General features: G+C 40.7%; 2 protein-coding genes across 3 annotated transcripts in view; one reads left to right on the forward strand and one right to left on the reverse strand.

Moving 5' to 3' along the window:
* Positions 1–12,691, forward strand: part of chd1 (chromodomain helicase DNA binding protein 1) — a 34,488-nt gene extending 21,797 nt beyond the window's left edge. The window contains exons 22-36 of one of the 2 annotated variants that reach the window (XM_071515091.1): positions 1–177; positions 2,719–2,879; positions 2,983–3,024; positions 3,126–3,259; positions 3,817–3,955; positions 4,434–4,584; positions 5,068–5,190; positions 5,726–5,869; positions 7,164–7,421; positions 7,527–7,658; positions 8,342–8,520; positions 9,208–9,307; positions 9,415–9,466; positions 9,584–9,863; positions 11,026–12,691. In XM_071515091.1, the coding sequence (XP_071371192.1) occupies positions 1–177; positions 2,719–2,879; positions 2,983–3,024; positions 3,126–3,259; positions 3,817–3,955; positions 4,434–4,584; positions 5,068–5,190; positions 5,726–5,869; positions 7,164–7,421; positions 7,527–7,658; positions 8,342–8,520; positions 9,208–9,307; positions 9,415–9,466; positions 9,584–9,863; positions 11,026–11,308 (2,355 nt within the window). In that variant the 3' untranslated portion in view covers positions 11,309–12,691. The remainder of the gene's footprint in view (positions 178–2,718; positions 2,880–2,982; positions 3,025–3,125; positions 3,260–3,816; positions 3,956–4,433; positions 4,585–5,067; positions 5,191–5,725; positions 5,870–7,163; positions 7,422–7,526; positions 7,659–8,341; positions 8,521–9,207; positions 9,308–9,414; positions 9,467–9,583; positions 9,864–11,025) is intronic. The other variant, XM_071515092.1, reaches the window with a different exon arrangement.
* An 8,836-nt stretch (positions 12,692–21,527) lies between these two features.
* On the reverse strand, positions 21,528–24,277 carry reep5 (receptor accessory protein 5; the record flags this gene model as incomplete). The annotated part of the gene is made up of 3 exons (XM_071515093.1): positions 21,528–21,859; positions 22,990–23,158; positions 24,104–24,277. Coding segments are annotated over 3 exons (393 nt in total), but the record flags the coding sequence as incomplete, so codon positions are not given.
* Between the last annotated feature and the right edge of the window lie 1,789 nt (positions 24,278–26,066).

Raw genomic sequence — 26,066 nt, forward strand, 5'->3', positions numbered from 1 at the left:
GTGGCCAACTTCTCCATGATGGAAGACGAGGAAATCGACATAGACTCTGAGCGCAGCCAGCGGAGTTGGGACGACATCATCCCCGAGGAGCAAAGGAGGAGAATGGAGGAGGAGGAGAGGCAAAAGGAGCTGGAGGAGATCTACCTGCTGCCTCGCATGAGGAATTGTGCCAAACAGGTATAGTCATACTCGAATGTTCTGTGAATATCAGAAGAACAGTGTACAGGAGGTGGGCAAAAACATGGAAACACCTACCAAAATATGAATATCTGTATCTAATAAGGAGTAGGGCCACCGTTTGCCTTCAGATTGCCTTTGTCCTGCTGTCATACTGCATCCTCAACTGTGTGAAATGGGATATTGGACCTTTCTTCAACAAAGAAAGCCTCCTTCATCCCTCCATCTTGGAGGGATGAAGGAGGTGGAAATCCACTGCCCATAAATGTTCAATGATGTTTATATCTGCTGACTGGGGAGACTATGGAAGGAGTTTGACTTCATCCTGGTTTTCATGAAACCACTCTGGAATTTGTTTAGCATTGTGTTTGGCGGCATTATCCTCTTGGAACATGGGAACATCATCAGGGAACAGTGTGTGCCCCCTAGGGTGCCCTCGATCCTGTAAAAGGGCCTCATGTTCCTTGGCTGTTACATGGCCATGCAGAGCAACCGTTAGAACGACTCCCAGTAGATGCTGTCATACTGTGACAGATCCACCACCATGTTTACCAGTTGGCAACGGACCTTGTGGGTTGGAGGCGTTCTTTGGCAATGTGAACCCGCCTGGGTGGAGGAAATGGGCTGAAACTCGTCGGACCAGATTACTTTTTCCCCATTGCTCAGGACTTTCATTTTTGTGATCCTTACACCAGATTATGCATATTTGATACAAGTGGTTCCTGAATGGCAGCCCTGCCAACAGCAGCTTTGAGAAGCTCAGTACAGTTTTTGAGTGTGTAGTTTTGTGGTATTTAGCAACTCTTGAAACTACTGTATCGTGTCATGTGTCAGTTTATCCCCGTCAGTGATCTTTGACTTGCTACTACCATTACTCTTTGCAAATGCAGTTTGTCTGTTTGGCATGTTATCATGACTTTCCAGACTGTTTCCCATACCACATTAAATTATTTTGTAATTTTTGTGATTGCAAATTCAGTGCAGTCACAAATTGTTCCGACAAATCAGGCACCGACTATTTGTCCTCTTCGGACCTATGTTAGTTGCCTTATGTTACTTTGAAAACTTGCATATATAAGTGGTGATTGTCAGAGCTCTTTTAAAAGCTGGCACATACTGCTAATTGGCATTTAACTTAATGACTTGCCTGTGTAGCTGCCTTTGTAATTGTGAGTTAGTTACTTCAAAGTTAATCTCACAAAGTCAGTATAAAATAGATAAGATAGCATTTTATTAATCCCCTTGGGGAAATTCAGGAAAAGTTTGTAGCATGCTTTACCCCAGCTTTATCCAGCCTTCACTTAAGTGTTGAATAGGTTTGGTTTCCATTGGACAGTTCCATTTTGGAACTGATTCAAAGTTTGTAAAATATGGTTGGAAATTGTATGGAAATATGGTTTCTGCATCTCTCACATGGAAGCTGAAATTCAAACCCTGTACTGCGCTTACTTGCAGCTCGTTGCAGTAATATACAGTGGTGGATAAAGTACTCAGATCTTTTACTTAAGTAAAAGTAGAAATACCACAGTATAATGAATAATATAATAATATATAATAATAATATATAATAAGTAATAAATATGTAGGACTTTTACAAGTAAAAGTCCTACATTCAAAATGTTACTTAAGTAAAAGTACAAAAGTATTAGCATCAAAATGTACTTAAAGCAACAAAAGTAAAAGTACTCATTATGCAGAATGGCCCATTTCAGAATAATACAGTATATATTATATTATTGAATTATAATTATTGATGCATTAATGTGTAAGCATCACTTTGATGTTGCAGCTGGAAAAGGTGGGGCTGATTTCCACTACTTTATATACTGCTGGGTAGCTTACAGTAATCTATAATAATACATCACAATTTATTAGTTGATTATATTTTGTATTAATAATCTGAATCTGCAAAGTAACTAGTAACTTATGTTATCAAATAAAGGTAGTGGAGTAAAAAGTACAATATTTCCCTCTGAAATGTAGTGGAGTAGAAGTATAAAGTAGCATAAAATGGTAATACTCAAGTAAAGTACCTCAAAATTGTACTTAAGTACAGTATTCGAGTAAATGCACTGAGTTACTTTCCACCTCTGGTAATATAATACTTCCATGGTCACACCCCATGGAAGAGTAGCTTGCATAGTATTTCATGGCTCTGACTTGTTGGGCTTTTTTGTGCTGAAAAGTTTTTCTGAAGAGTATTTCCTTATCTTGTGTTCGGAAATTGCTAACAACTCTCTCAAGCGGAAGTGCTCTCACCGGGCTCAAAACTACGGGGCCAGAATGGTTATGTGCATAGTTCCAGTCAGGGTTCTGGTTACATCCAAACGGAGTCAAGTCTGGATGGATTTAGCTCTGGGTTACCAAAAATACTTCAAAGATAAAGTCCGGTTTGGGTCAGAGAACCAAAGATTATTGTTTTACCCAAAGATTTAACGTTTTCTGGGCACACTCCCATTTAATTTGTAATGACAGACTGTTGAGCTTTGTCGTCTCCCTGATCGGTCTCCATGTAATTCCGGTGGGTTTTTTTGTTAACAGATCAGCTTTAACGGTAACGACGGCCGGCGGAGCAGGAACAGGCGGTACTCTGGCTCCGACAGCGACTCCACCTCGGACCGCAAGAGGCCGAAGAAACGAGGACGGCCTCGGACTATTCCACGAGAAAACATCAAGGGCTTCAGTGACGCTGAAATCCGGAGGTAGTGATATTGACAAACAGGATATTTCTCTATTCTGTGCAATAACTGAATCACATCTCACTGACTTCACCTCACGTTTTCTAATCAACATTTCTACTTACAGATTTGTCAAGAGTTACAAAAAGTTTGGAGGACCACTTGAAAGGTAAGTCGTAACACACTTGTTTTTATTTATCAGAGTCATCAGCATTATTATTATTATTATGACCACCTGGTTGCCAAAAACCACCTTTCTCCTTTCCTCAGGTTGGACGCTATCGCTCGTGATGCTGAGCTCGTGGATAAGTCTGAACACGACCTGAAGCGGTTGGCAGAAACGGTTCACAACGGCTGTGTGAGAACTCTCCGGGAAAACCCCTGTGGACCGGAGAAGACCTCAGGTAATAAAACCGTCTCTCTTTCATCCCACTAAACATCTTTTTCAACACCCTTGTATAGCAATCCATTGATTGATTTAGGGGATAAAATGGCTATTGAAGATTCCAACAGGAGATGATGGTGATTTTGGTTTCCAGTTGCCTAGTTCTTTTTCAGGGTGTCCTTGGTTGCTTAAGAAGTCTGAAAAAGATCTTTAAAAAAATTATCTAAATTTAAGGCCTTGTGTTAAAAGTGTAAAAAAAAAAATACATCTAAGTAGTGATTTAAAGATCTTACTCTTTTAGCATGTAGTAACAGGTTTCCTTGTGGTGCATGTCCACTCTTAGATTAATCCTGAACAGGGTTTGTGGTACAATATGCATCCTATATGCTTTGCTTAACACTGTTGGACTTCATGTCCCTTATCAATGAATTTCTCAGTGTCTTTTTTTTCTTATTCTCCCCATTATAGTTTCAAAACTTTCTGTTGGTTTTGGCAGCTTTGTGGCCTTAAAGTCTGAAATTTGGCCTCGTGAAACCTACGGATACTCTTGTCTTTACACTTGTGTTTGATCATCAGGAGGCAGAAGAGGGAAGGTGAAAGGCCCCACGTTCAGAATCTCTGGGGTCCAGGTGAACGCCAAGCTCGTCATCTCCCACGAGGAAGAGCTGGCTCCGCTCCACAAGGCCATTCCTGCTGACCCCGAGGAGAGAAAGAAGTAAGACTGGGAACACACTACATGGCTGTTAGGCCAATCATAGCCATGACTTGGCATCATGACTGATTTTACATGATGGGAGCTAGTTAATTTTGCAATATGGGATGTGGTTTAATCTCTTTGTCTCCCAATCGTGTTGGGACACCACCATTATTTCTAACATATTTGGTTTTTATGACTTTTGATTTGGGCAAGTCTTGACATAACTCCTGTCATGTGAGTTTGTCAGCCACTCAAATCTGACTGGAGACAGAAAACAGAAACGAGAGTTAAGCACCAGAGAAGGAAAATATACAGGAAGTGTGGAAAAGAAAAATGCTCCACTTCCATGTGGGTTTTGGTTGTGTGATGCATGCTGAAGAAAAAAAAATGAAGAAAGCGCGTGATGTCCATAAAACAGCCATCCTTTCACTTTCACAGTATCGTAAGGCCCAAATGTATTTCTATACATTGAAAATAATTCACTGTATTCCTACAGGTACATGATCCCATGCCACTCGAAGGCAGCGCACTTCGACATCGAGTGGGGGAAGGAGGACGACTCCAGCCTCCTCATAGGAATCTACGAGTATGGGTATGGCAGCTGGGAGATGATCAAGATGGACCCTGACCTCAATCTCACTCACAAGGTAAATTCAGATGCAAATTTCAGCCATGATGCATTTTAAATCTATTTTGTCCAAGCATTTGGTGTCACTGAAATTGAAAGAAAGTTTTGATGTGATCTTTAGTGGATTAGATACATAGTTATAAAGCATGGTTTTGAATAGTATACTGCACATGCATATTCACTGTATTAAGTATATAAAACAACTTAAAAAACAAAGCATGTTTTCCGAGCAGTGTCCCTCTGTGATGCTTTAAGTCTTTTTATTGTCATAATTTTACTGAGCTATATTCAGCTCCACATGGATGACATCACTCATTTAAACTCATTAACTCTCAAACCCAATTACTTAATGCAAGACTACTTAGAGTTGTGATATGTAGATATGTGCATAAATAAATCAGATTACCAGGGATTTGACAATGTAAGAAGAAGAAAAAAAGAATTTGTTATTGCCCTAATGTTTTTGAGGGTTTTTTTTGTTTGTGTGTTCTTTGTTAATCAGCTCCTACCAGACGATCCTGACAAGAAACCACAGGCCAAACAGCTGCAAACAAGAGCAGACTACCTCATCAAATTACTAAGCAAGGATCTGGCCAAAAAAGAAGCACAGAGGCAAACGGGGACAGTAAGTCTAACTAAGCGTTTGTTTCCTAACCTGCATGTCCCACTCATCAAGTCAGTTAACCTGTGACATCACGAGGCATTTTCAGGTCGGGGAAGTAGTCAAAACAGTCATCCACACATCTTTAATGAGCCTCTAGAGGGCGCCGTGTATCTGTATAGGAACCCAATTCTCAACAGTAATGCAAGAAGACCTAATGGGAGTGATATGGATAGATGCAGTGATGTTGAGATAGAAGTGCTTGGAAGAGAACGGCACAGTGGAAAGGGAGTGTTTTGGCCCTGGAAGATGGACTCCCTTTTCTTTGTGCAATTTGGCTGCCACTGTAGAGGTCTAAGGCCCGCATATACTACCACTAACAAGTACAATAGCAACCTCTGATTCAGGCTATAGGCTGATTTTGCAGCAGGGGAGTGTCCCATATTTAAGCAGTTAAACAAAAGACAGTTAGCCTAGGGAAACTGACCACAACCGACCCGTTATCTGCACGAACGACTCCTTCCGTCTGTCACACTCATGCCTCTGTTGATGCGTGCAGGCCAATTCACGGAAGAGGAAACCAAGGAGTAAGAAGAACAAAACTGTGAAGCCGACCAAGACGGATGAGGTGATAAAGAGTCCATCCTCAGATCCCCCGTCAGACAAGAGGTCAGAGGACGAAGACGAGATTGAGGAGGAAAAGGTAAATCAAACTACTGTATATTACCGTAGGCATAGGCATACACTGTATATGTTCTACTTTAACGGGAGACACTACAGGTGAATAGTAGTGGTGGGCAGTGTACCAGTAGAACCGATACACTGGTAAAAACCTGTGCAAAAGGTTGAAGATGAGGCAGAAAGGCTGGATGCAAGCAATATTTGGTTGAACATTAGCCAGGCAGACGTATTCACATTTTACAGTCTTAATGTCAAACAGTTGGTGATTAGTTGCAAAACTGCTGAAAACACGTGGGTAGGGCCGCTTTACAAGTAGCACCCATGTGCGTTTGTTTATGTGGGCAGAGATGTGAAACTTGAGGGAAGTGAAAGTAAAACGAGCGCACCTCCTAATTTCGAACGAAACCCAGCAGAGCAAGGCACATGCTATACACAAGGCAATGTGCTTCTCATAAAAAAAAAAAGATAATTTGTTTAGTAAAATGACATTTTAAAAGAAAGATGGCTAAAATAAGTAAGGATAATAAAAAATATGAATAAGCTAAGGGAAGACTGTTTATTGGAAGCAGTGGCAGTAGGCAGTACTAAACAGTTCCTAAGCTTTTCACAAAGGTTACATAAGTGGAATCTAATACCAGAGGACTGTTGTTGGTGATGTAAAGGTGATGCTGCTTCTATTCTGCATACTCTGGTTATGTACAGTACTAAGCAACTGGTGGAATAATATCCAACAAGTTATATTCAAAGTTGTTAAGAGACAATTCCCAATCACTGTGTTGTTAAGAGACAATCCCCCCCCCCCTTGAGCAACTCAGCTGGCTAGTAATGAGAACCCACTGGGTTTTTCTACTTAACACTTTTAAAATTACATTACAAGAAAAACCCACTATATTGTCAAACATTGCGACATAAAATTCATTTCCCACCCATTACATTGAAACATTGTGACATAAGCTTCAGGCCAAATCACCCACCACTAGTGAACAGAGCGAAAAACTCCTTTCATCCTATCAGAATGACATTTTATTTGTTGAATAGCGATGCAAATACACGTTTTCGTAATCGCATATTGAAAGTAGCCAGTGTTAAAAATGCTACTTGGAATATCAGAATACGTTTTTTCTGAGGATGAAGTCGGTGCATATTCCTGTTTTACTAAATAGATGGGAACTAATTCTTTTTTTTTTTTAAGCTAATTTTGGACTTTGTTTACTTGATGTTGTTGGTACAAAAGCACATAAATGAACTGTTTAATCTTATTTTTGATAAATGTTTTGTATATTGAGTCGGCCTATAATGTGCCCTCACCCTTTCAGGAGGTGACGCCGGTGAAGCCGCCACCCAGAAGAGCCCGGGCAGAGAGGGTGGTGGTGAAGGAGGAGGAGGAGGAGCCTGACCAGGAGGAGGTCCCGTCACCAGAGGAGAGGGAGGTCAAGGACAGGGAAATCAAGAAGGAGTGCAAAAAGGAGAAGAAAGAGGAAAGTCGGGAGACGAAGGAGAAAAAGGAGCCAAAAGAGAAGAAAGAAGCCAAGCCTCTTGAGCCAATACATAAACAAGAAGAAATCTTGGAAAAGGTAAAATTATGATGCTGAAGGGATGTCACTGTAGAAAGTCGATTGAGGGGGAAAAAAAGACTATAATTTTGTTTCATGACTCATTGTCATGTCCTTTTCCAACAGAACGAAGTGAAGGCTGAGACACGAGAGAAGACAAAGAAAGCCTCCGATACTCCGGTCCATATAACAGCAAGTGGAGAGAATGTGCCAATCTCTGAGGAGTCTGAGGAACTGGACCAGAAGACCTTTAGTGTGGTAGGTTTTACTGAGTAACATCAGAGCTCACACTATACTACCACATGAGTTGTTTCTGTAGTACAATCATGGCCTGGTAAGTTCTAAAAACTAAATGCAGCTTCTGCTTTAGAGCGCACAACAAGGAGACCACTGTCTGATGATCTGAGGCTTCTTGTTGGTTGATACGGCACAAGCAATTCCTTGATAGAATGCATTCTGTATTAGCTGTAGTCACCTGATAGTTTTTTTGGGAAGTCCAGAGAAGAGACCATTGCAATAGTCAAGTCTGCTTGTGACAAAGACATGCTCCAGTTTCAGAACGCCTCTAAATTTTTGAGGTGATAGAAAATGTATCTTGTATATACATATACTGCAAAAATTACTTATTCTCGACTCGAGGCTGAATAGAACATGCCAACAGCCACCTCGGTTTTGGGTGGAATATTTTTTCCATACACACTATATCAGTCAATGTGGCAGAGTGGCAGGAAAAATAGGTGTATTTATTTTTCTGTATTAATTTACTTGTAAAATAGTCAAACAAACCTCTGACTTGACTCTAAATTTCACGTCACTATAGGATTTATGAAAAAAAAAAAAATGAAAACTCCCATCCGTAATCTACAATTATGTAGCCAGGTTAAGGAGGACCACAAGACAGCATGTTGAGTGTAATGGTTTTCCCTTCTTCCATGTGGCAGTGCAAAGAGAGGATGCGGCCCGTGAAGGCGGCTCTGAAGCAGCTGGACAGGCCGGAAAAGGGGCTGTCTGAGCGCGAGCAGCTGGAACACACAAGACAATGCCTCATAAAGATCGGAGACCACATCACCGAGTGTCTCAAGGAGTATTCCAACCCCGACCAGATCAAACAGTGGAGAAAGTTAGTATACCTAATACTACTTAATGACTCCCGATAACGAGGCTTGCAGCCGACATACCGAGAAGAATACTTCAGCTTTGTAAATCTCAAAGTAATGCATGTAAAGTAAGGATAGGCGCTACTATCCTTTTTTTTTTTTAAGTCTGTTTATTCGATTTTTTTAAGGACAGGTAGTGTATACATTACAGTGGCAGCACTCTGAGAAAAACATAGAGGCAGGATAAAGAAATGTGCAGTTAAAACAAAGCACAAGGATTAAGAAATATATACAGTTATAATAGAACAAGCAGCAAAGAAAAAAGGAAAACTGAAAAAGTTACATAATTGACTGGTAAATGTTATTCAGGAATTAGAGAAAACAAAAAGGATATATAGCATGGAGCCTAGATTTTTGTGTAATGGAGTCTATGTACAACCTTAAATTTTATAAGTCGATGTTTAACATTTATGGAACTGTTGTATATCTTAATTAGAATTGCCCCCCCCCCCCCCCCATGTATCGTCAGTGATTTCAGTACCCAGCTCCTCTGCCCACACGTTCCTTAATTTTCGCCTCAGAAAATACAACATGGGCTTGCAAGGATGAATATAGAAAAGAGATTGATCCCTTACTGTTGAGTATGGCTTACGTTACTTGTTCATACATTAAATCGACTGTGTTTTTTTTGTTTTTTGTTTTTTTTACAGAAATCTGTGGATATTCGTTTCCAAATTCACTGAATTTGATGCAAGAAAACTGCATAAATTGTATAAGCACGCAATCAAGAAAAGGCAAGAGAATGCCCAGGTATGTACGACTCTGTTGTAGTTGTGACTTCAGATCATGTTATGAAATCCCATGATGACATTACTGGAAAGTTCAATGATGATGGTGATTCCATTCCATTCCTACAGGCAGTGGACCAGAACACTAGCAGTGTAAATACCCATGGCTTTAAACATGCAGGTACAATCCCTTCCCCCTCTCTTGTACATTAGAAAATAATAACTGTATTCATGTCCAAGCTGTTCATCACTGCCAGCTGAGTAGTGACTCCTCGTCTTTCTGCCCTCGGTCCCTCAGACATCGAGAAGCTAAAGGACAACTCCCACCAGGACGACAGCAGCAGGGACAGCTACAGCTCGGAGAGGCATCAGCCGCAGAGCCGCTACCACGAACGCAGCAGCAGCAGGGACCGGCACACCTCCGACGCCCACCGGAAGAGCGGGGGGGAGTCCAGGAAAAGGCCGTACTCCTCCTTCAGCAACGGCAAAGACCACCGAGACCGGGACCGCGACCGGGACCGAGACCGAGACCGAGACCACTACAGGCCCGACAGCAGGGACAGAGACCGACAAGACAGGTGAGGGTGGAAGACAGCAGTTCACCCAAAAATGAAAATTCTGTCATCATCTCCTCACCCTCATGCCAGTTGAAACACAGGTGAAGTTTGTCCATATAACACACAGGGAGGCTGCCAGCACAACTCCATAGCAGCCTTCTCCAAAACAACTGAAGTCAGTGGGGACCAGTTCTTCAGAGTTCCAAAAAGACCTACAGTATATTTACACCATCATTTACTGCAAATCTTAACTACAGCTGATTGATTTGCAACAAATAATGGTGTATAGGTCTTTCTATTCAGTGTGATTGTTTGTCTGTTTTTCTTTTGGAACTCTGAAGAACTGGTCCCCATTGACTTCAGTTGTTTTGGAGAAGGCTGCTATGGAGTTGTGCTGGCAGCCTCCCTGTGTGTTATATGGACTGACAAATTTCACCTGTGTTTCATTTGGCATGAGGGGGAGGAGATGACAGAATTTTCATTTTTGGGTGAACTATTCCTTTAAAGGAGCAGTTCACCCCAAAATGAACATCTTGTCAATATGTACTCTCCCCATATCAGTGGAAACTCCTCTTTATGTTTGTACATCTACCAAACGCATAGCGAGTTCGCTACTGCAGTGCTATCATCACTTTCTAACAGACTATTGAATTGAAATGGGTCTGGTTGTTTAGACTTCCAAAAAGAGCATAAAATTAGCAGCAAATGTGTCTTAACAGGGGGTTGGGTTGTGTTGTGCGACCTGTTAAGAGAAATTTGTTGGTCATTTTATACTTTTGTTCACCTCTTAACAACTAAGCCCTATTCGCTTCAGTGGTTTAGAAATGGAACTGTGAGATGGAACTATGGGGTCTAACTCCTGTTTTGGTGGTTGTACGAACTTCAATGGAGCAACCGCTGACAAGGGGCTGGCCAAGGGTCATACCATGTATGTGCCAAGTCCTGGATTCTAATCCAGCCTGGGACCTTTCTCACATCATCCCCCTCTCTTTCCCATCTTTCTTGTTTTTGCCCCAAAAATCTATATCTTAATACAAATCAAAGATCACGAAGTACTGGAAGTTGACACAGAATATTCTGACATTGGTAGTAACTTAATAGTGTTGTAATGGTTTGGTTGGCGTATGAAAAGATACCAGATGTGATTGTCCAGTCACGCTGATTTGCTCCCGTCCCTCCCCAGATACTACAGCGACAGCAAGCACAGGAAGCTGGACGAGTTCCGCTCCAACAGAGACCACCGGCTGGACCCGAAGGACCACCCCCACCCGGACCACCGCTCCTCCTACCGCTACCACTCGGACTGGCAGACGGACCCGCGGGCCTCGGCCAGCGGGCCCCGCTCGCCCCGGGACCAGCGCTCGCCCTACGACTCGCGCTCGCCCATGGGCCACCGGTCGCCGTTCGAATACTCGTCGGACCACAAGAGCACGCCCGAGCAGATCTGGAGCGGCCGCAAGACATAACAGGACCTACCCGGGGGGGGGCGGGGGGGTGGGGGTGGTAGCAGCCATAGACTCACAAACACAGGAAATGCCTTATGGGGGGACTGTGGACAAAAGCCTAAAGTTGTATTAAGCACTGTGTATCAGTCGGCTCAGTGTGGCTGCGGTATCCACGCTTCAAAAGCAACGCATCTCGGGAACCCGGGGGGGGGTGGAAGGCCAGGGGGCGGGGTCAAACAAGGCAGCGATTTAAAAAAAAAAAATTGCATATTTTTGTATTTAAAAAGAGTTTAAAGCTGCACTGTTCTGTACGCGTAACAGCACGCAGCATAGTTTTCTTTTATTATTTTTATAAAGTTGGAACTTTTTTCTTCTTCTTCTTTTTTTTTTTTTTTAACTCTGCAAAACGGACACAATTTACCTTGAGTGCTGACCTTGTCACCGACCCATGACACTGGATCCTGTTATTTGACTGTTTCTCTGTTTTCTCTGTCTCCTCTCATGCTTAATGTGGTCCTCAAGTTTTATTTAATTATGTGTTAAATCAATAAGAAAAGTTAATAATTATGTGTTTGTCACATTTATCATGTTAAGAGTTGATATAAGGGTGTCTGGTCAAAAGCAGCCTGGGCTCACCATCTAAAGTACCTCATTTACAGCATTTGTCATTTCCTGATCAGTTTCTTCTTTTTTTTTTTTTTTTTTTTTTTTTCATCATGCGTGAATTATTTAATTACCTGTCTTAGCTGTAAAAAATAACCTGGATTTTTTTTTTGTGAGCGACTTATATCACTTTTTTCCATGAATAATACAATTGTAAATTTTTGTAACATAGTAAATCAGTGGTCTTTTTCCTCTCAGGCTTTTTGGATTTGTTATGACTACCTTTCCCCATCAACTCAGGCTTTTTTGTCAGTTATATCAATGAGTTTCCGTACGATAGTTCTTAATGATAATGCTATCCAGAATGTAACTTTTTGGTAATGGGAAATAATTCTTTAGCTGTACTCCTTGGTTTTATTTGCTAGCGGTCAGTTCTTGTTTCCTCTGTGTGTCTAAATCAATTAATTGGAAAGAACTGAATTTTTCTAAATCATGGTCTAACAAAACCAAGTGTCTTTCAAATAGAAGCACCTGTTAGATCTTGAATAAAAGTAGACTTTTTACATAACTCATTTTTCTTTACCTTTTCATTTTGTTTTCTATGTAGGCAATAATGTCAATGTTCTATGCAGCCAAGTATATTTCTGGTGAACAGCCCAATTGAGTGAAGCCGCTGTTACAGTTCACACTGTTGTACATAATTTCCTCTATATTTCAAAATGAATTTACACTGAAAATGCATGAATTTTTAAGAATTGTTTTATATAGTTGTTTATGAAGCCATTAAACTCAATCACTGTACTCACTTGTAAGAGCTCTCCTGAAGAATGTGTTAAGTTTTTGACCATTATTTGAATATTATCCAACAATCAAGCCTTGAGCCAATATCAGCAGCAACACATACTGCAGTCACAGTCCTCCTAGATATAATAGATTCTTGAAAGGTGTCATAGTAACTATTCCTTCCATCATAACATCACATTTCAAACAATCTTAAGAGTGTGATCAACCTCTAAAGAAGCTGTTGGAGTAAGTAAGTAAATCCATCAAGCTAATTGGTATGTCTTTATTTATCAGATTAATACTGTACATCCCATGCCAAACAAGAACAATATCATTTGTCCAAAAAAAAAAAAAATCTCTTAGAAGAAACGCCCCTTGGTGCTACTTCAGTACAAGACACGCCCCCTTAGGCTACGGTGGCCGAAATGGGTCATTGGAATCCACAAAGAGTGGTAATTTGCAGGGAATAGCCTAGTAATACAGGTGAAAAACAAACGACCATATTATTTCCTATGAAAAAAAATTTTGTTAAATAGAATGATGTCTGAAATTACAATGGGATTAAGGCTGGGTATTGGCAAGGACCTCACGATACATTGCGATACATTGCAATACTTGTTTTAATTTACTGAAAATTCAAAAATAGAGCTGAAAATACAACTTGCTGTGTACCACCTGGTTAGTCTAATATGTACATCACATTATATTGATAACTCAGCGGACAAATTGAGTCAAAACTATTTAATTCAAAGGGATGAGGGAAATTTAAGGACATTTTAAATCCGTTTAAAACATGAATCATTTTTTTTTATGTATCGATACGAGGGGCTGGAAAATCGATACAGTATCATGGAAAAAAATATTGCAATACTCAGCTGTATCGATTTTTTTACACAGCCCTAAATGGGACTGAAGATTTTTGGTTATTTAGCTGTACATTTACATGATAGACCTTCCTTAATCAAAGCATTTCTGAAAAAATAACTAAAACATGATGTAGCGACCCTTCTGGACTCAACTGCATCAGAGATGAAGGGGGTGGGGGGTCACGGGGTGTTCATGGAGTTGCCCCTAGTTCAGCTGTAATAGGTTCCAGAGGTTAGGGGAGGTGTAGAGAGGAAAGGGGAACAAAAGGTGGGGGAAGTTGGCGAGGGAACAGAGCGTGACACGCCTAGTTGAGAGTTAGCTGCGTCTTTGTTTGTTCTGGCAATCTCCCAACCCACTACTCCCAACCCCTATATTGAATAGGGTAATAAAAGCCTGGTTACCAGCTCAAGTTCTAAGTCGCCTGTCTCCACATCATAACCACATCACAAGCCAGTTAGATATGCAGTGGGAATGAACACGCCACAGTATTTCAAACCTCATCCAATTCATTATAACAAAAAAAGGCTTAGGCTGCCTGTAAAGAAAAAATGTTTTTTTTGTAATTTTTTCTGAAATGCTCTATTTAACTTTTTTAGTAATGTGATAGGCTGGTAAATAACAAAATAGGAAATAGTATGGTAGTTTGTTTTTCACCTGTATTACTAGGGTATTCACCGGTTGTGTTTCTGTTCCGTCCGTTTGGGTCGCAAGGGTCCGATCAGATAAAACCTAGAAAATTAGGAAGGCTTTTTCATGTTAACTCCTGTTAGCGATCTTTTTTCTTTGTTTTTATTTTTATCTTTTTAAGCCTGTAGCACTTTAAGATTCACTATGAATGAAAAGTGCAGTACAAATAAAATGCATTATTATTATTACTATTATACGCAACCATTAACTTAAGTGCAACCTGCTGCACTGGCTGCGCATGCGGCACGTTGATGGGTCTGCTTACGGAGCCGGACCAGAGCCACAACTCTGAAGATACGCAAGAATTCTATTTTTGACGGACTACGCATCCGTCTCTGTATTTTAGCCATATAAACGTATATAAATGCCAATATTTTGCTTATTGTAGTTATTTATCACCATGTCAGTTAACAAAATAGAGGATACATGAACCAACCACTCTCAAAAAACAAGTGACTTAAGTACTCCTCTGTGGTACATTAATGTTCCTCAAGGTACAACTTGAGTTGTTTATGGAAGAATAAGCACAACTAGATAACTGTGTTCACTCACCCATAGGTAAAATCCTAGATACGCGAAACAGAATGGACAGAACAATAACAAAGCTTGTGTAGCAGCTTAAACTGCCGTGCTGCAACTGGGCTCCAACAAATACGGATACGCAAACGGAACGCGTGCTGTGTACTGTAGCTCTGGGGTTAGACTAGCACTACACTGGACTAGCACTGCACTGCATGGGTATGCAGTGTAGTGCTAGGTGTTCATACATAAAGGTGAGATTTTATACTTAATTGCAATATTTTCAAACAATATGTTTTACTCGTGTAACAGAGAAGGGTTCAAGGATTTCGGAGAGCTTATCAGATTGGCGAAATTAGGTCTGGAAATTTTGCTGAATTTTGCCAATCAAAGGGACGCAAAGATTTTTTCTGCATAATGGAACACCTCGGGACTAGCACCCACACAGTGTAGTCCTAGTCCCAACTGGACAAGGCTATTCTCTGCAAATTACCACTGTAGATTCCAGTGACCCAACATAGACTCAGGGGGCATGTCTCATACTGACTTTGCATCAATGGGTCATGTCTTGTACTGATGTACCCTGTTGGAGCGTGTCTTGTAGGGAGTCTGCAGGCTGCAGATAGACCTTTCTCAAAACTGCCAGGGTGAGATGTTGAAATCTCCAGGTTATGAATGGGAGCAAGCTGGCATGTTAGTGAATTGCCGAGGTAAAGATGTTATGACAGTGTTGTATTTAGCTGACAGGCGAAGGTTCTTGTCCAGCAATTGTGGATCAAGAAACAAGATTGGTATGACTTCAACCTCCCTCTGGTACTCCCCAACACTTGGCTTGCCTGGTGTTGGGGAGTACCCAACACCAGGGTGTCGACCTGCCCACACTACCATTACGCTGCCGTGCAGCTACTTCCCTCCAGGAGCATCAGACGGGGATGCCATGTACCACCTTCGTGTCTTCTGTGATGCATCAGAAACAGCATAGTAGCTTACCTCACTAAGCACAGCCAAGGTACTATCCTATGTCTGCCCAGATCCAGGGTGGCCCCGAAGAAGCAGCTCTCCATGCCCTGCCCCTGGAGCTCTGTGCAGCACTAACTGGGGCACAGCTTGCCTCACTCCTGCAGAAGGAACTTACCCTGCACCTCCAACATTTACCTTTGGACTGATTCCTCCAGCGTCCTAACGAGGCTTCGATCTGAATCCTGCAGGTACAAGGTCTTTGTCAGTACCAGGGTCGCCGAGATCCAGGAGTTGAGCAATCTGCAGAGCTGGAGGTATGTGGACTCTGCCAGTAGCCGGGCTGGTGACATCACTAGGAGCTGTCTTCACCTGCCTACAAGCATGGCCCTGGCCCTGTTATGACCCTGTTATCCCATGGTCATAACAGGGTCAAATTGTCTTTCTTTGCTAGTGTTTTGCTTTGTGTTGTGTTCCTCTCTCTCCCTCTCTCTTTTCTCTGTTAGACTGTGGGTGTATTTGATGTGAAACAGGTGGTGTGCTACGATTGGTTGGTGAGTGTGATTTGTGTAGGTGTGTCCTGGCTGGTGACTGGTTCCCGGTGGCTGCTCCCAGGATATAAAGCTGCTGCCACCAGTCAGGAGGGGCCTCTCCTATTTCCAGCACCCAACATGAATTAACATCAACATGAATTGGAGGCTCGTCCGTTTCTGGTGGTAGCTCGTTCGGTAAGTTTGTTTGAGATGGTAACGTATGTTTCTGCGTTTTTTGCTTCTGGTTGGCAGTTTTTTTTTTGTGGGTGGGGCAGTTTCAGTTAGACGATGTTACTACAAATCCCACTGTGGAGAATTTGGATTGATGTAGAAAAGCCAATCTGCTGATAATTGCTAATGTTTTTGATGTGCAAGTCCTTTTGAATGCAAAGAAGGCTGGAATAAAACTGACCCTCTGTGAGCGGCTGGGGGAGAGGGGTTTGCTCTCTTTATCTCCAATGGCTCTAGGTGGTGAAGTGAAGCACCATTAGGAGGAAACCATTCCATCACCTCACACAGACCCCCTGAGTTATCCAAGCATGACTGCTGAGGAGCTCAGGTTGGTGCTTTGTATCAAAGAAACCGAGAACTGGAAACGGAGACAAAGCACCTGCGGGTGAGGGCTCTGGAGCTAGAGCGGGGTCAACCCATCAACCCATCAACCCATCCACCAGTCACCACCAATCATCTCTCCCCACCCCTCAGGACAGTTTTGATGTATGCCTGCATATTGCACTTGTTGACCGTTCAGGGATTCTGAGGTGGATTCCTACTTCCACGCCTTTGAACATATTGCAGCCACTTTGCATTGGCCAAAGGATGTTTGGCCTCTTTTGTTGCAGTGTAAACTAATGGGTAAAGCACAGGAATTGTGTGCTAGCCTTTCCATTGAGCAGAGTTCAAATTATGACACTGTAAAAGCCACTGTGCTATGTGCCTATGAGTTAGTTCCTGAGGCTTATCGACAGAAGTGTGAAAAAAACGGACGTATGTTGAGTTTGCGCGGGAGAAGGGGAAACTTTTTGATAAATGGTGTCAGGCCAGTAATGCCATAGACTTTGCACAGATGTGGGTGCTTATCCTACTGGAGGAATTGATAAAATTGTCTTGACAAAAAGTCTTGTCATTTTTGTTTTATTTCTGATAGGTAAGTATCGGTTGATTGGGCTTAGTTTTAATTTGGTTTATTATTTTGGCTGTGTAGCCACAAGTCTTTCTCCTTAAAAATATTAAAAAGTTTGGGGCTTGTACTTCCTTGTTTGCTGGTTGTTCTTGGGAGCAGGGAAACATGAATTGGGGGCTCCTCCAGGAGAAGCTGATAAGATAGATGATGAGTTCAAACCATTCATCTCTGAGGGATTTCTGTCTCTGACTGACAATGAGGCTGACTGAGTGCCAATTACTATCCTGCGGGATACCGGTGCAAAATACTCTTATCTATGGTGGCGTTTTACCATTTTCGCCCCATCTTTCTTCCTCCCTCGTGTCAGGCCGAGTGAGTTGGCGTGTGCCCTCAGTTACCGGTATCAGGTGTGAATCTTATCCTCGGGAATGATCTGGCAGGAGGAAAGGTGTTTCTTCCCCCCCAAGGTGATCGAAAATTATTACTATTTTGGATGTGTGTGATGTTGCCCCCACTGTGCATAACTCGCACCTATCTTTCCTGCATAAGCTGTTATGTGGAACTCAGTGATGTAGTGGATCTCGATGATTTGTTTATGGATGATCCACCCGCTACCTTTTCAGACAGTACACCTATGTCAAACAATTCTTAGAAGTGTGTTTCTGTTAGCCTGAGATTAATGGATGCGATTGCAGAATTGACTTTATCAGTGGATAAAGCCCAACTTATTCAGGCCCAGTAGTCTGAAAACCCCGTTACTTACTGGTTAGATGATGTTGTCCTCAAGTGAAAATTGTCTCCTGGATCTGGTTTGGAATGCGATCCCAAGTGTTCAGTTTGCCTCACAACCACAGTCTGTCTGGCCACCTGGGGCTTAGAAAGACGTACCATCTCCACTATTTCTCTTGACCAGGGTTAAAATCAGATGTTGCCAAATTCTGCTGCTCATGCCACAGCTGCCAAATAGTGGGTAAACCCAATCAAGTAATTCCGCCTGCTCCGTTAAATCCAATTCCTGTCATTGGAGAACCTTTGAGCATGTCATCATTGATTGTGAAATTAAAATGCCTGATCGTGCAAAGAAGTCCTGTGTCTGTCGAAGCCTGACTCCTTCCCTCTTCCAATGGAGGATTGCATGGATCGTGTAGGTTCCGCTATGTATGGAACTAAACTTGACTTACTTAAGGGATACTGGCAAGTGCCCCTGACTCCTCGTGTCTCAGATATTTCGGCTTTTGTCACTCCAGACCACTTTCTACAATATACCATCATGGCTTTTGGTCTCCGGAATGCCCCAGCCACATTCCAATGACTGAATAAGTCTGGTGTCAGAAACTGTCGGGTATATCTGGACGATGTTGTAGCATACTATTCTTCCTGGTCAGATCATATTGAAACGTCTGAAATATTTGATCGTTTGCGAGACGCTTCCCTCACGCTGAATTTGTCCAAGTGTGAGTTTGGAAGAGATAATAGATTTTCTGGTGCCGCAACTAGACGTGAACTTCGCCGTTTTTGTAGAAACTTTGCTGCTGTGGTCGCTCCCCTAACGGGTTTTCCAGTCCCACCAAGACTTTTGTGTGGACTCCATGTTGTCAGGCTGCCCTTCACTCTGCCAAGGCTCTTCTTTGCAGCTCACCAGTGCTTGCCACCCCGGACTTTGCACACCCAAGTTGGAGGTTGACGCAAGTGTCCAGGGCGCGGGCACGGTGCTGCTGCAGGAGGGTGACAGCAGCATTGATCACCCAGTCTCAGTGGTGGAAGAAGTACTCTGATCCTTTACTTAAGTAAAAGTACCAATACAGCAATGTATAAATATCCTACTTAAGTAAAAGTACATAAGTATTAGCAGCAAAATGTAGTTAAAGTATTAAAGTAAAAGTAGTGGTTTGGTCCCTCTGACTGATATTTTATTATATATGACATCATTAGATTATTAATACTGAAGCATCAGTGTGTAAGCAGCATGTTACTGTTGTAGCTGCTGGAGGTGGAGCTAGTTTGAACTACTTTATATACAGTTAGCTAGTTTAGTCCAGTGGTTCCCAACCTAGGGGTCGGGTCCCTCCAAAGGGTCACCAGATAAACCGGAGGGGTCGTGAGATGATTAATGGGAGAGGAAAGAAGAAAAAACAAAGTTCTGATACACAAATCTGTTTTCAGTTTTTTGACTTTTTCTCTAATCTTTGATTTTTGCTGAAATATTGGATCATTTGAACATTTATTGAAATGAAACCATGTGAGGTTTAGAGGGAAAAATCACTATTTGGTGGAGCTGTTAACAACTCATAGACATCTGAAATATGACCCGACTACACACTGCTTTTTGTAAGACGTCAAAAGCCAAAAAGGTTGGAAACCACTGGTTTCATCTTTAACAATGTGTTGTATTTTAAAAAAATCTCCATCTGAAAAGTAACTAAAGCTGTCAAATAAATGTAGTGGAGTAGAAAGTACAATATTTCCCTCTGAACTGTAGTGGAGTGGAAGTATAAAGTAGCATCAAATGGAAATACTCAAGTAATGTACAAGTATGTATTTGTTGTACTAAAGTACAGTACTTGAGTAAATGTACTTAGTTACTTTCCACCACTGCCCAGTCTGCTACTTCAATGTACATCAAGTGAATTACAGCACTGACGAGAAGGAAGCCTTAGCCTTGCTGCTCGCCTTGCAACACTTTTAAGTTTATGTTGGTTCCAGATCACAACACCTTGGTTTTCCTATCACAGATGTGCAACAACAACCAGCAACTCATGTGGTGGTACTTGTAGGACTTCAGTACAGAATTTTTTTTATAAGAGAGGGAAAGATAATGTTATGGCCGACGCTTTATCTCGTTCTTAGGACCACAACATTTCTTAAGGGGAGAGATGTTTGATCTTTAGGACGGGAGGTGCTATGACCCATGGTCATTATGTGAACTGTCTTTCTGTGCTGGTGCTTTGCTTTGTGTTGTGTTCCTCTCTCTCCCTCCTCGATGAGAAACAGGTGGTGTGCTACGATTGGTTGGTGAGTGTGATTTGTGTAGGTGTGTCCTGGCTGGTGATTGGTTCCTGATGGCTGCTCCCTGGATATATAGCTGCTGCCACCAGTCCAGAGGGCCCAACAGGCCAGCATCTTGTAGTTGATTCTGTAACTTTGTTTTGTCTGAGTAGGTCAGTGGATTGCTTATGATGATTACTAAGTTTATTTTGTCCTTTGACTCCCTAATGCAGTGATTTTTTTTTTGTTCATTTGTTAATTGAACCATATACATTTATAGAGTTTGGGTTGGAATCCGGCCTGTCATTTGCTGCATGTCCTCCCCTCTCTCTCTCCCATACCTTCCTGTCTCTCTCTCACATTATCTCTATCAATAAAGCATAAAATGCCTAAAAATAAATCTTAAAAAAAAAAAAAAAAAAAATTATTACATTTCATGATTCACAACCGTGTTTTTAGTGGCAGCCTCATGGGGCTTTTATTTTGAAAACAAAATGCACGACAAAACCGTAAATTGTGAACCGGAATTGTGGCTGTGACCCATTTCGGCCACCATAGTCCCAGGGGGCGTGTCTTACACTGACGTGGACTCAAGGGGGCGTTTTTTGTTCTGACATAGACTAAAGGGGGTGTTTGTACTCTGTGGGGGCGTGTCTTGTAAGGAGGGTCTATCTGCAGGCTGGACCAGCCCCTGCATCTTCTGCCCCCCCCCACTGCTGCAACATCTTCTGTCTCCACAATCCAACCTAACAGACTGTCAATCTGATTTACACAAGACAAATTACATGGTGAAGGCATACAATGATGAATCTCTCTTAATATTTACAACACTTTCATTTTAGAGTATGACCGTGGCACTATGAATGCATGGTCAGAATTTAGGCTGGTAAAAATTTAGATGCATATACAAAATGAATGTTATGTAAACCTGATGTTACTGAACAGATTAGAGAGATTCAACATTTTGTGCCTTCACAGTACAGTTGCACATAGTTGCTTGTATACACATATACATGATTAGATCCCATACATACCTCATAAACATATACATATCCACATGATGTGCACAACCCTAACGCATATGATATATATTTTACTTTACTACAACAATATCATTTGTCTCTGCCTACCTTTTAATACACAATGGAGTTAAAGAAACTAGGAAAAATCAGAAAACAGCAAGTCAGCAAGTAATTTTTTTTATTTGGTTCGTAAAACATATCAGGGGCAACACAGTTATTTCATAGCCTTAAGATATGCCAAGTTAAATATGTAAATCGTCTTGGGAAATTGCTTGCTTTATAGGTATAGAACATTACCATCTACTACAGCTTTTATGGGTGAAGACAATAGTTACTAACTTCAGGATAATTTATAAAATAAAAAGCATTTTCAAGGCAACATTTTCTTCAACTGTAACACAGTCCGCTCCAGAGATTATACTGTGGGAAAGGCAACGTCTTCCTTAGGAGCTCTTCTTCTCCTCGAACATGATGTTTGCTGTGGCTTTCTTGGCTGTGGACAGATTAGACAATGGGAGAAATCTCTCGTCAAACCGGAGGCAATCACTCGCACGGATGCAAAGCGGATGGCTATAGGCTATTTGTTATCTGGAGTCATTAAGTTTCAGCGGATGCTTTTAACAAGTGAGGGGAAAGCAGAGCAGCATCTTTGGCTGCAAGGATATCTGAGCAAGAGGAACTTTAAAAAGGAGATTTATCAGTATTCTCTTAACATATTCCAAACTTTTCAGAGGTAATGTAACGTGAAAACACAGGTTCTGACTTTCACTCCATGCTTTGGTGTGTTGTCTATTCCTGCTGTAATCATATGGATTATCCAATTGAGTGGGTTTCCACTTGAAGCCAGCTAAGACTATTCTTTACCAGGCTATACAAATAGCACACAAAAAACGCAAAAACTGACCGTTTTTCAAAAAGTTTAAAGGAAAAAATTGATTAAACAGCATTTGAAGCTGTGGCAGTAAAAAGAAAAAGTAAAAAAAAAAAAAGCAGTGATGGAACATAATTATAGTCAGATTTTATCAACAAAAGAGCCCCTTGTGCAGCGCTGTAAATTCTCTAAGATATCAGTCAAAAACCCTTCAGTGAGGAGAAAAATAATTTTCGGCTGTTTCAGGCATAACGTTTGTGTGCATCTTAATTGTACATAACTTTGGGATACCTTATGGTTATGTACATTAACAACTCTTTATTTTGAATTTGTACACAACACTGATAAACGGCGTCTTCCTGATTGACAAACTGTAAACTACCAGGCAGCAACAGAAACGGAACTATTTTCTCAAGGTTAGCTGACAACAAGGCCCAAATAACATTTAATAAATAAATAAATAAATACATAAATAATTAAATACATAAAATAAAATAAAAAAAATAAATAACATCTAAGAAAATATGAACAATCAATTGTTATTTTAATCTTTGGTAAGTGGCAAGGGTGTATGATAACACCCTTGAAGTTAAACAACTGGTACAGACAAATTTTTATGAGTGCATGTCACACACCTTGCAGCTCTTCTGTAAAGACGACAGTGTTCCTGACTGAGGCCTCGTCGAGTTAAAATTGCAACTGCCTCATTCTTATTTACAGTAAACATTTAACTCGTTTCTTCATGTGCTCACCCTCATCTTTGATCTTGTCGGCCGCTTCTGACGCCTTGTCCTTGAGGTTCTTCACCACATCGTCGATCTTGGCTTCGTTCTTGAGGAAAAAGGGCCGAATGATCCGGGTGTAGATCTGGACCGATCCGTTAGAGGGAGTGGGAGCCATGCACCACACCAAGAAACCACACTGGGGAGACAAAAAAAAAACACAAGAGCTTTTTCTCACCACACCACTTCCAGGAACCTAGTCAGACAGAATTAAAGCCACACAGAGGGCTCTACTGATCACTGCTGTTGAAGCTACTTTGAAAGTCTAGTTTTACAAGCTAGCAGTTAGGCCCTACTTCACATTGGATCAAGTTCAACTACAGCAAAGCTACAAGAGAAATAGCTTTTAGTAACAATATGTTAGAAAACGTAGTTCAGATAGCTTTGTAAAACTGATTTTTTTTTGCACAAATTACCTCTGATAAGGATGTTAACAAAAACAGCATTTATTTCAAAGTCAAAGTCAAAGCGTTTATTGTCATATGCACAGTTAAAAACAAGTTCCCCCATATAATGAAATTCTTCCTTTGCCTTCCACTCTGAATGCCATTTATCAAGAAACACAAGGTATAAAAAAGTAGAGATAAGATAGTAATATATAATAATAATAATAAATACCCAAAGAACACTATGTACAATATACAGAGTAATATTAAGTGACAAAATGTCTGTGCAAAAGTCCTGTGCAAATGTTTGTGCAAAATATTTGTGCAAAAATTCTGTATGCAGACAGTGGGTAAATGTCTATTTATTTATTTGAAATAAAGTGAAGGAATGCCGACTCCAATTTCCACACTTTCCACACTGAAAATCTTCGAATGAAAAAATGCAATTCCCTTCCTTTCTTTTATAGGCAAATTTTGCAGTTGGCAAGCTACTACACCACTATCCAATTTTAAATTTAGTTGAACTACTGCCACGCTCCTGTAAAACACAGTTAAACTACATGTTTAATTGCACAGTAATGTGCCAAATAAACTGTTAGCATAAAACCAAAGGAACTGTCAGTCATCTTTGGGGAGATGTTGACCAAGGACAAACATACAAACACAATAAACCATGTGACAGAAGTCAGCTGCATTACCTTTCCTATATAGTAGAAGGGGAACCAGGAGAGGAAGATGTCAGCAAAGAACTCAGCCACACTGAAGACGCCATACACCACCCAGTAGGTCAGCCATTTTGTGTCATCGTCTTTGGTTGCACTTTCAATGGCCTTGATCCTGGAGGAAGAGGAACCATAAAGAGAAAGAGCATTTCAGTGATTGTATTGTATTGTATTCGGCTGATTTATCAGTTGGATACATGGGGTTAATACTGTCATTATGTTAAAAATCATATCTAGTCCAGTCAGTGTCATCCACCTCTGATATGATGTATATGATGCAGTCTGATTAACTTGTAGCGTTGATCAATATGACACTGGTTGTCTATGGGAAGATGGTAGCTTGAATTGATTCTAATAAGACATTTTGATCAGCTTCCACACAAGTATGCATTATTGTCATTCTTCCTCCTCTTCTTCTTCTTATTATTATTAATAATATATATTTTTCCTGGGTTTCAATATAGAGTTCAATGGATAATTTTACAATGAATAACGGAGATGAAGATACAGTAGAGCACTGATTCTCAACCTTTTTCATATCAAGGACCCCTAATTTAGTCCACATTATTGGAGCCACGGACCCCCATTTGATGAGATTTTGTCTCTTGAACCCAAATCTGAGAATATTTTTATTGTTAGATATGATTTTGTCCAGAATTCCATGACTATCTGCATTGCATAACAGTGACACTATGATCAAAACAGTCATTCTTCTACATTCTCTAATTGTGTTCACTTCTTGTAAATGAAATAATGCTGAAGTTTAACAACTCAAACATTTGCTGGGGACCCTCTGGAACCCCCTCAAGGACCCCTGGTGGTCCCCAAACCCCACGTTGCGAACCACTGCAGTAGAAGATGAAGATGTAGAGAATTAAGTCTGATTACCAAATCCAAATCCTTTCATTTTGGAATATTACTTTGTAATAGTACTTTGGCGGTTAGACAGCATGTAGAACGTGTCATGGAGAACACAAGAATGAATATTGAGAAAGAGGCATATGATAAAGATATAGAGGATGAAGATATAGAAGGTGAAGATATAGAAGATATACATAAAGGAGAAAAATACAGAAGATAAGGATACAGATGGTGAAGATATAGAGGATGAAGATATAGAAGGTGAAGATATAGAAGATAAACATAAAGGACAACGATATAGAGGATGAAGATAAAGAGGATGAAGATATAGAGGATGAAGATAAAGAGGATGAAGATATAGAGGATGAAGATAAAGAGGATGAAGATATAGAGGATGAAGATAAAGAAGATGAAGATATAGAGGATAAAGATATAGAGGATGAAGATATAGTGGATAAAGATATAGAGGATAAAGATAGAGGATGAAGATATATAGGATGAAAATAAAGAGGATAAAGATATAGAGTGTAAAGATATAGAAGATAAAGATACAGAAGATAAAGCTACAGAAGGTCAAGATATAGAGGATGAAAAGAAGGTGAAGATACAGAAGGTCAAGATATAGAGGATAAAGATATAGAAGGTAAAGATATAGAAGATAAAGATATAGAGGATAAAGATATAGGAGGTGAAGATATAGAGGATAAAGATATAGAAGGTGAAAATATAGAAGAGAAAGATATAGAGGATAAAGATATAGAAGGTGAAGATATAGAAGAGAAAGATATAGAGGATAAAGATATAGAAGGTGAAAATATAGAAGAGAAAGATATAGAGGATAAAGATATAGAAGGATGAAGATATAGAAGATAAAGATATAGAGAGTGAATATACAGAAGATAAACATATAAAGGATAAAGATACAGAAGATAAAGATATAGGGGATAAAGATATAGAAGGTGAAGATATAGAAGATAAAGATATAGAGGGTGAAGATATAGAAGATAAAGATATAGAGGATAAAGATATAGAAGGTGAAGCTAAAGAAGATATAGAGGGTGAATATACAGAAGATAAA

The sequence above is a fragment of the Centroberyx affinis genome, unplaced genomic scaffold (genome assembly GCF_046629955.1).
Source record: "Centroberyx affinis isolate AG114_WGS23_722 - 3 ecotype Tasmania unplaced genomic scaffold, CSIRO-AGI_Caff_v1 ptg000305l_1, whole genome shotgun sequence".
Taxonomy (NCBI): Eukaryota; Metazoa; Chordata; class Actinopteri; order Beryciformes; family Berycidae; genus Centroberyx; species Centroberyx affinis.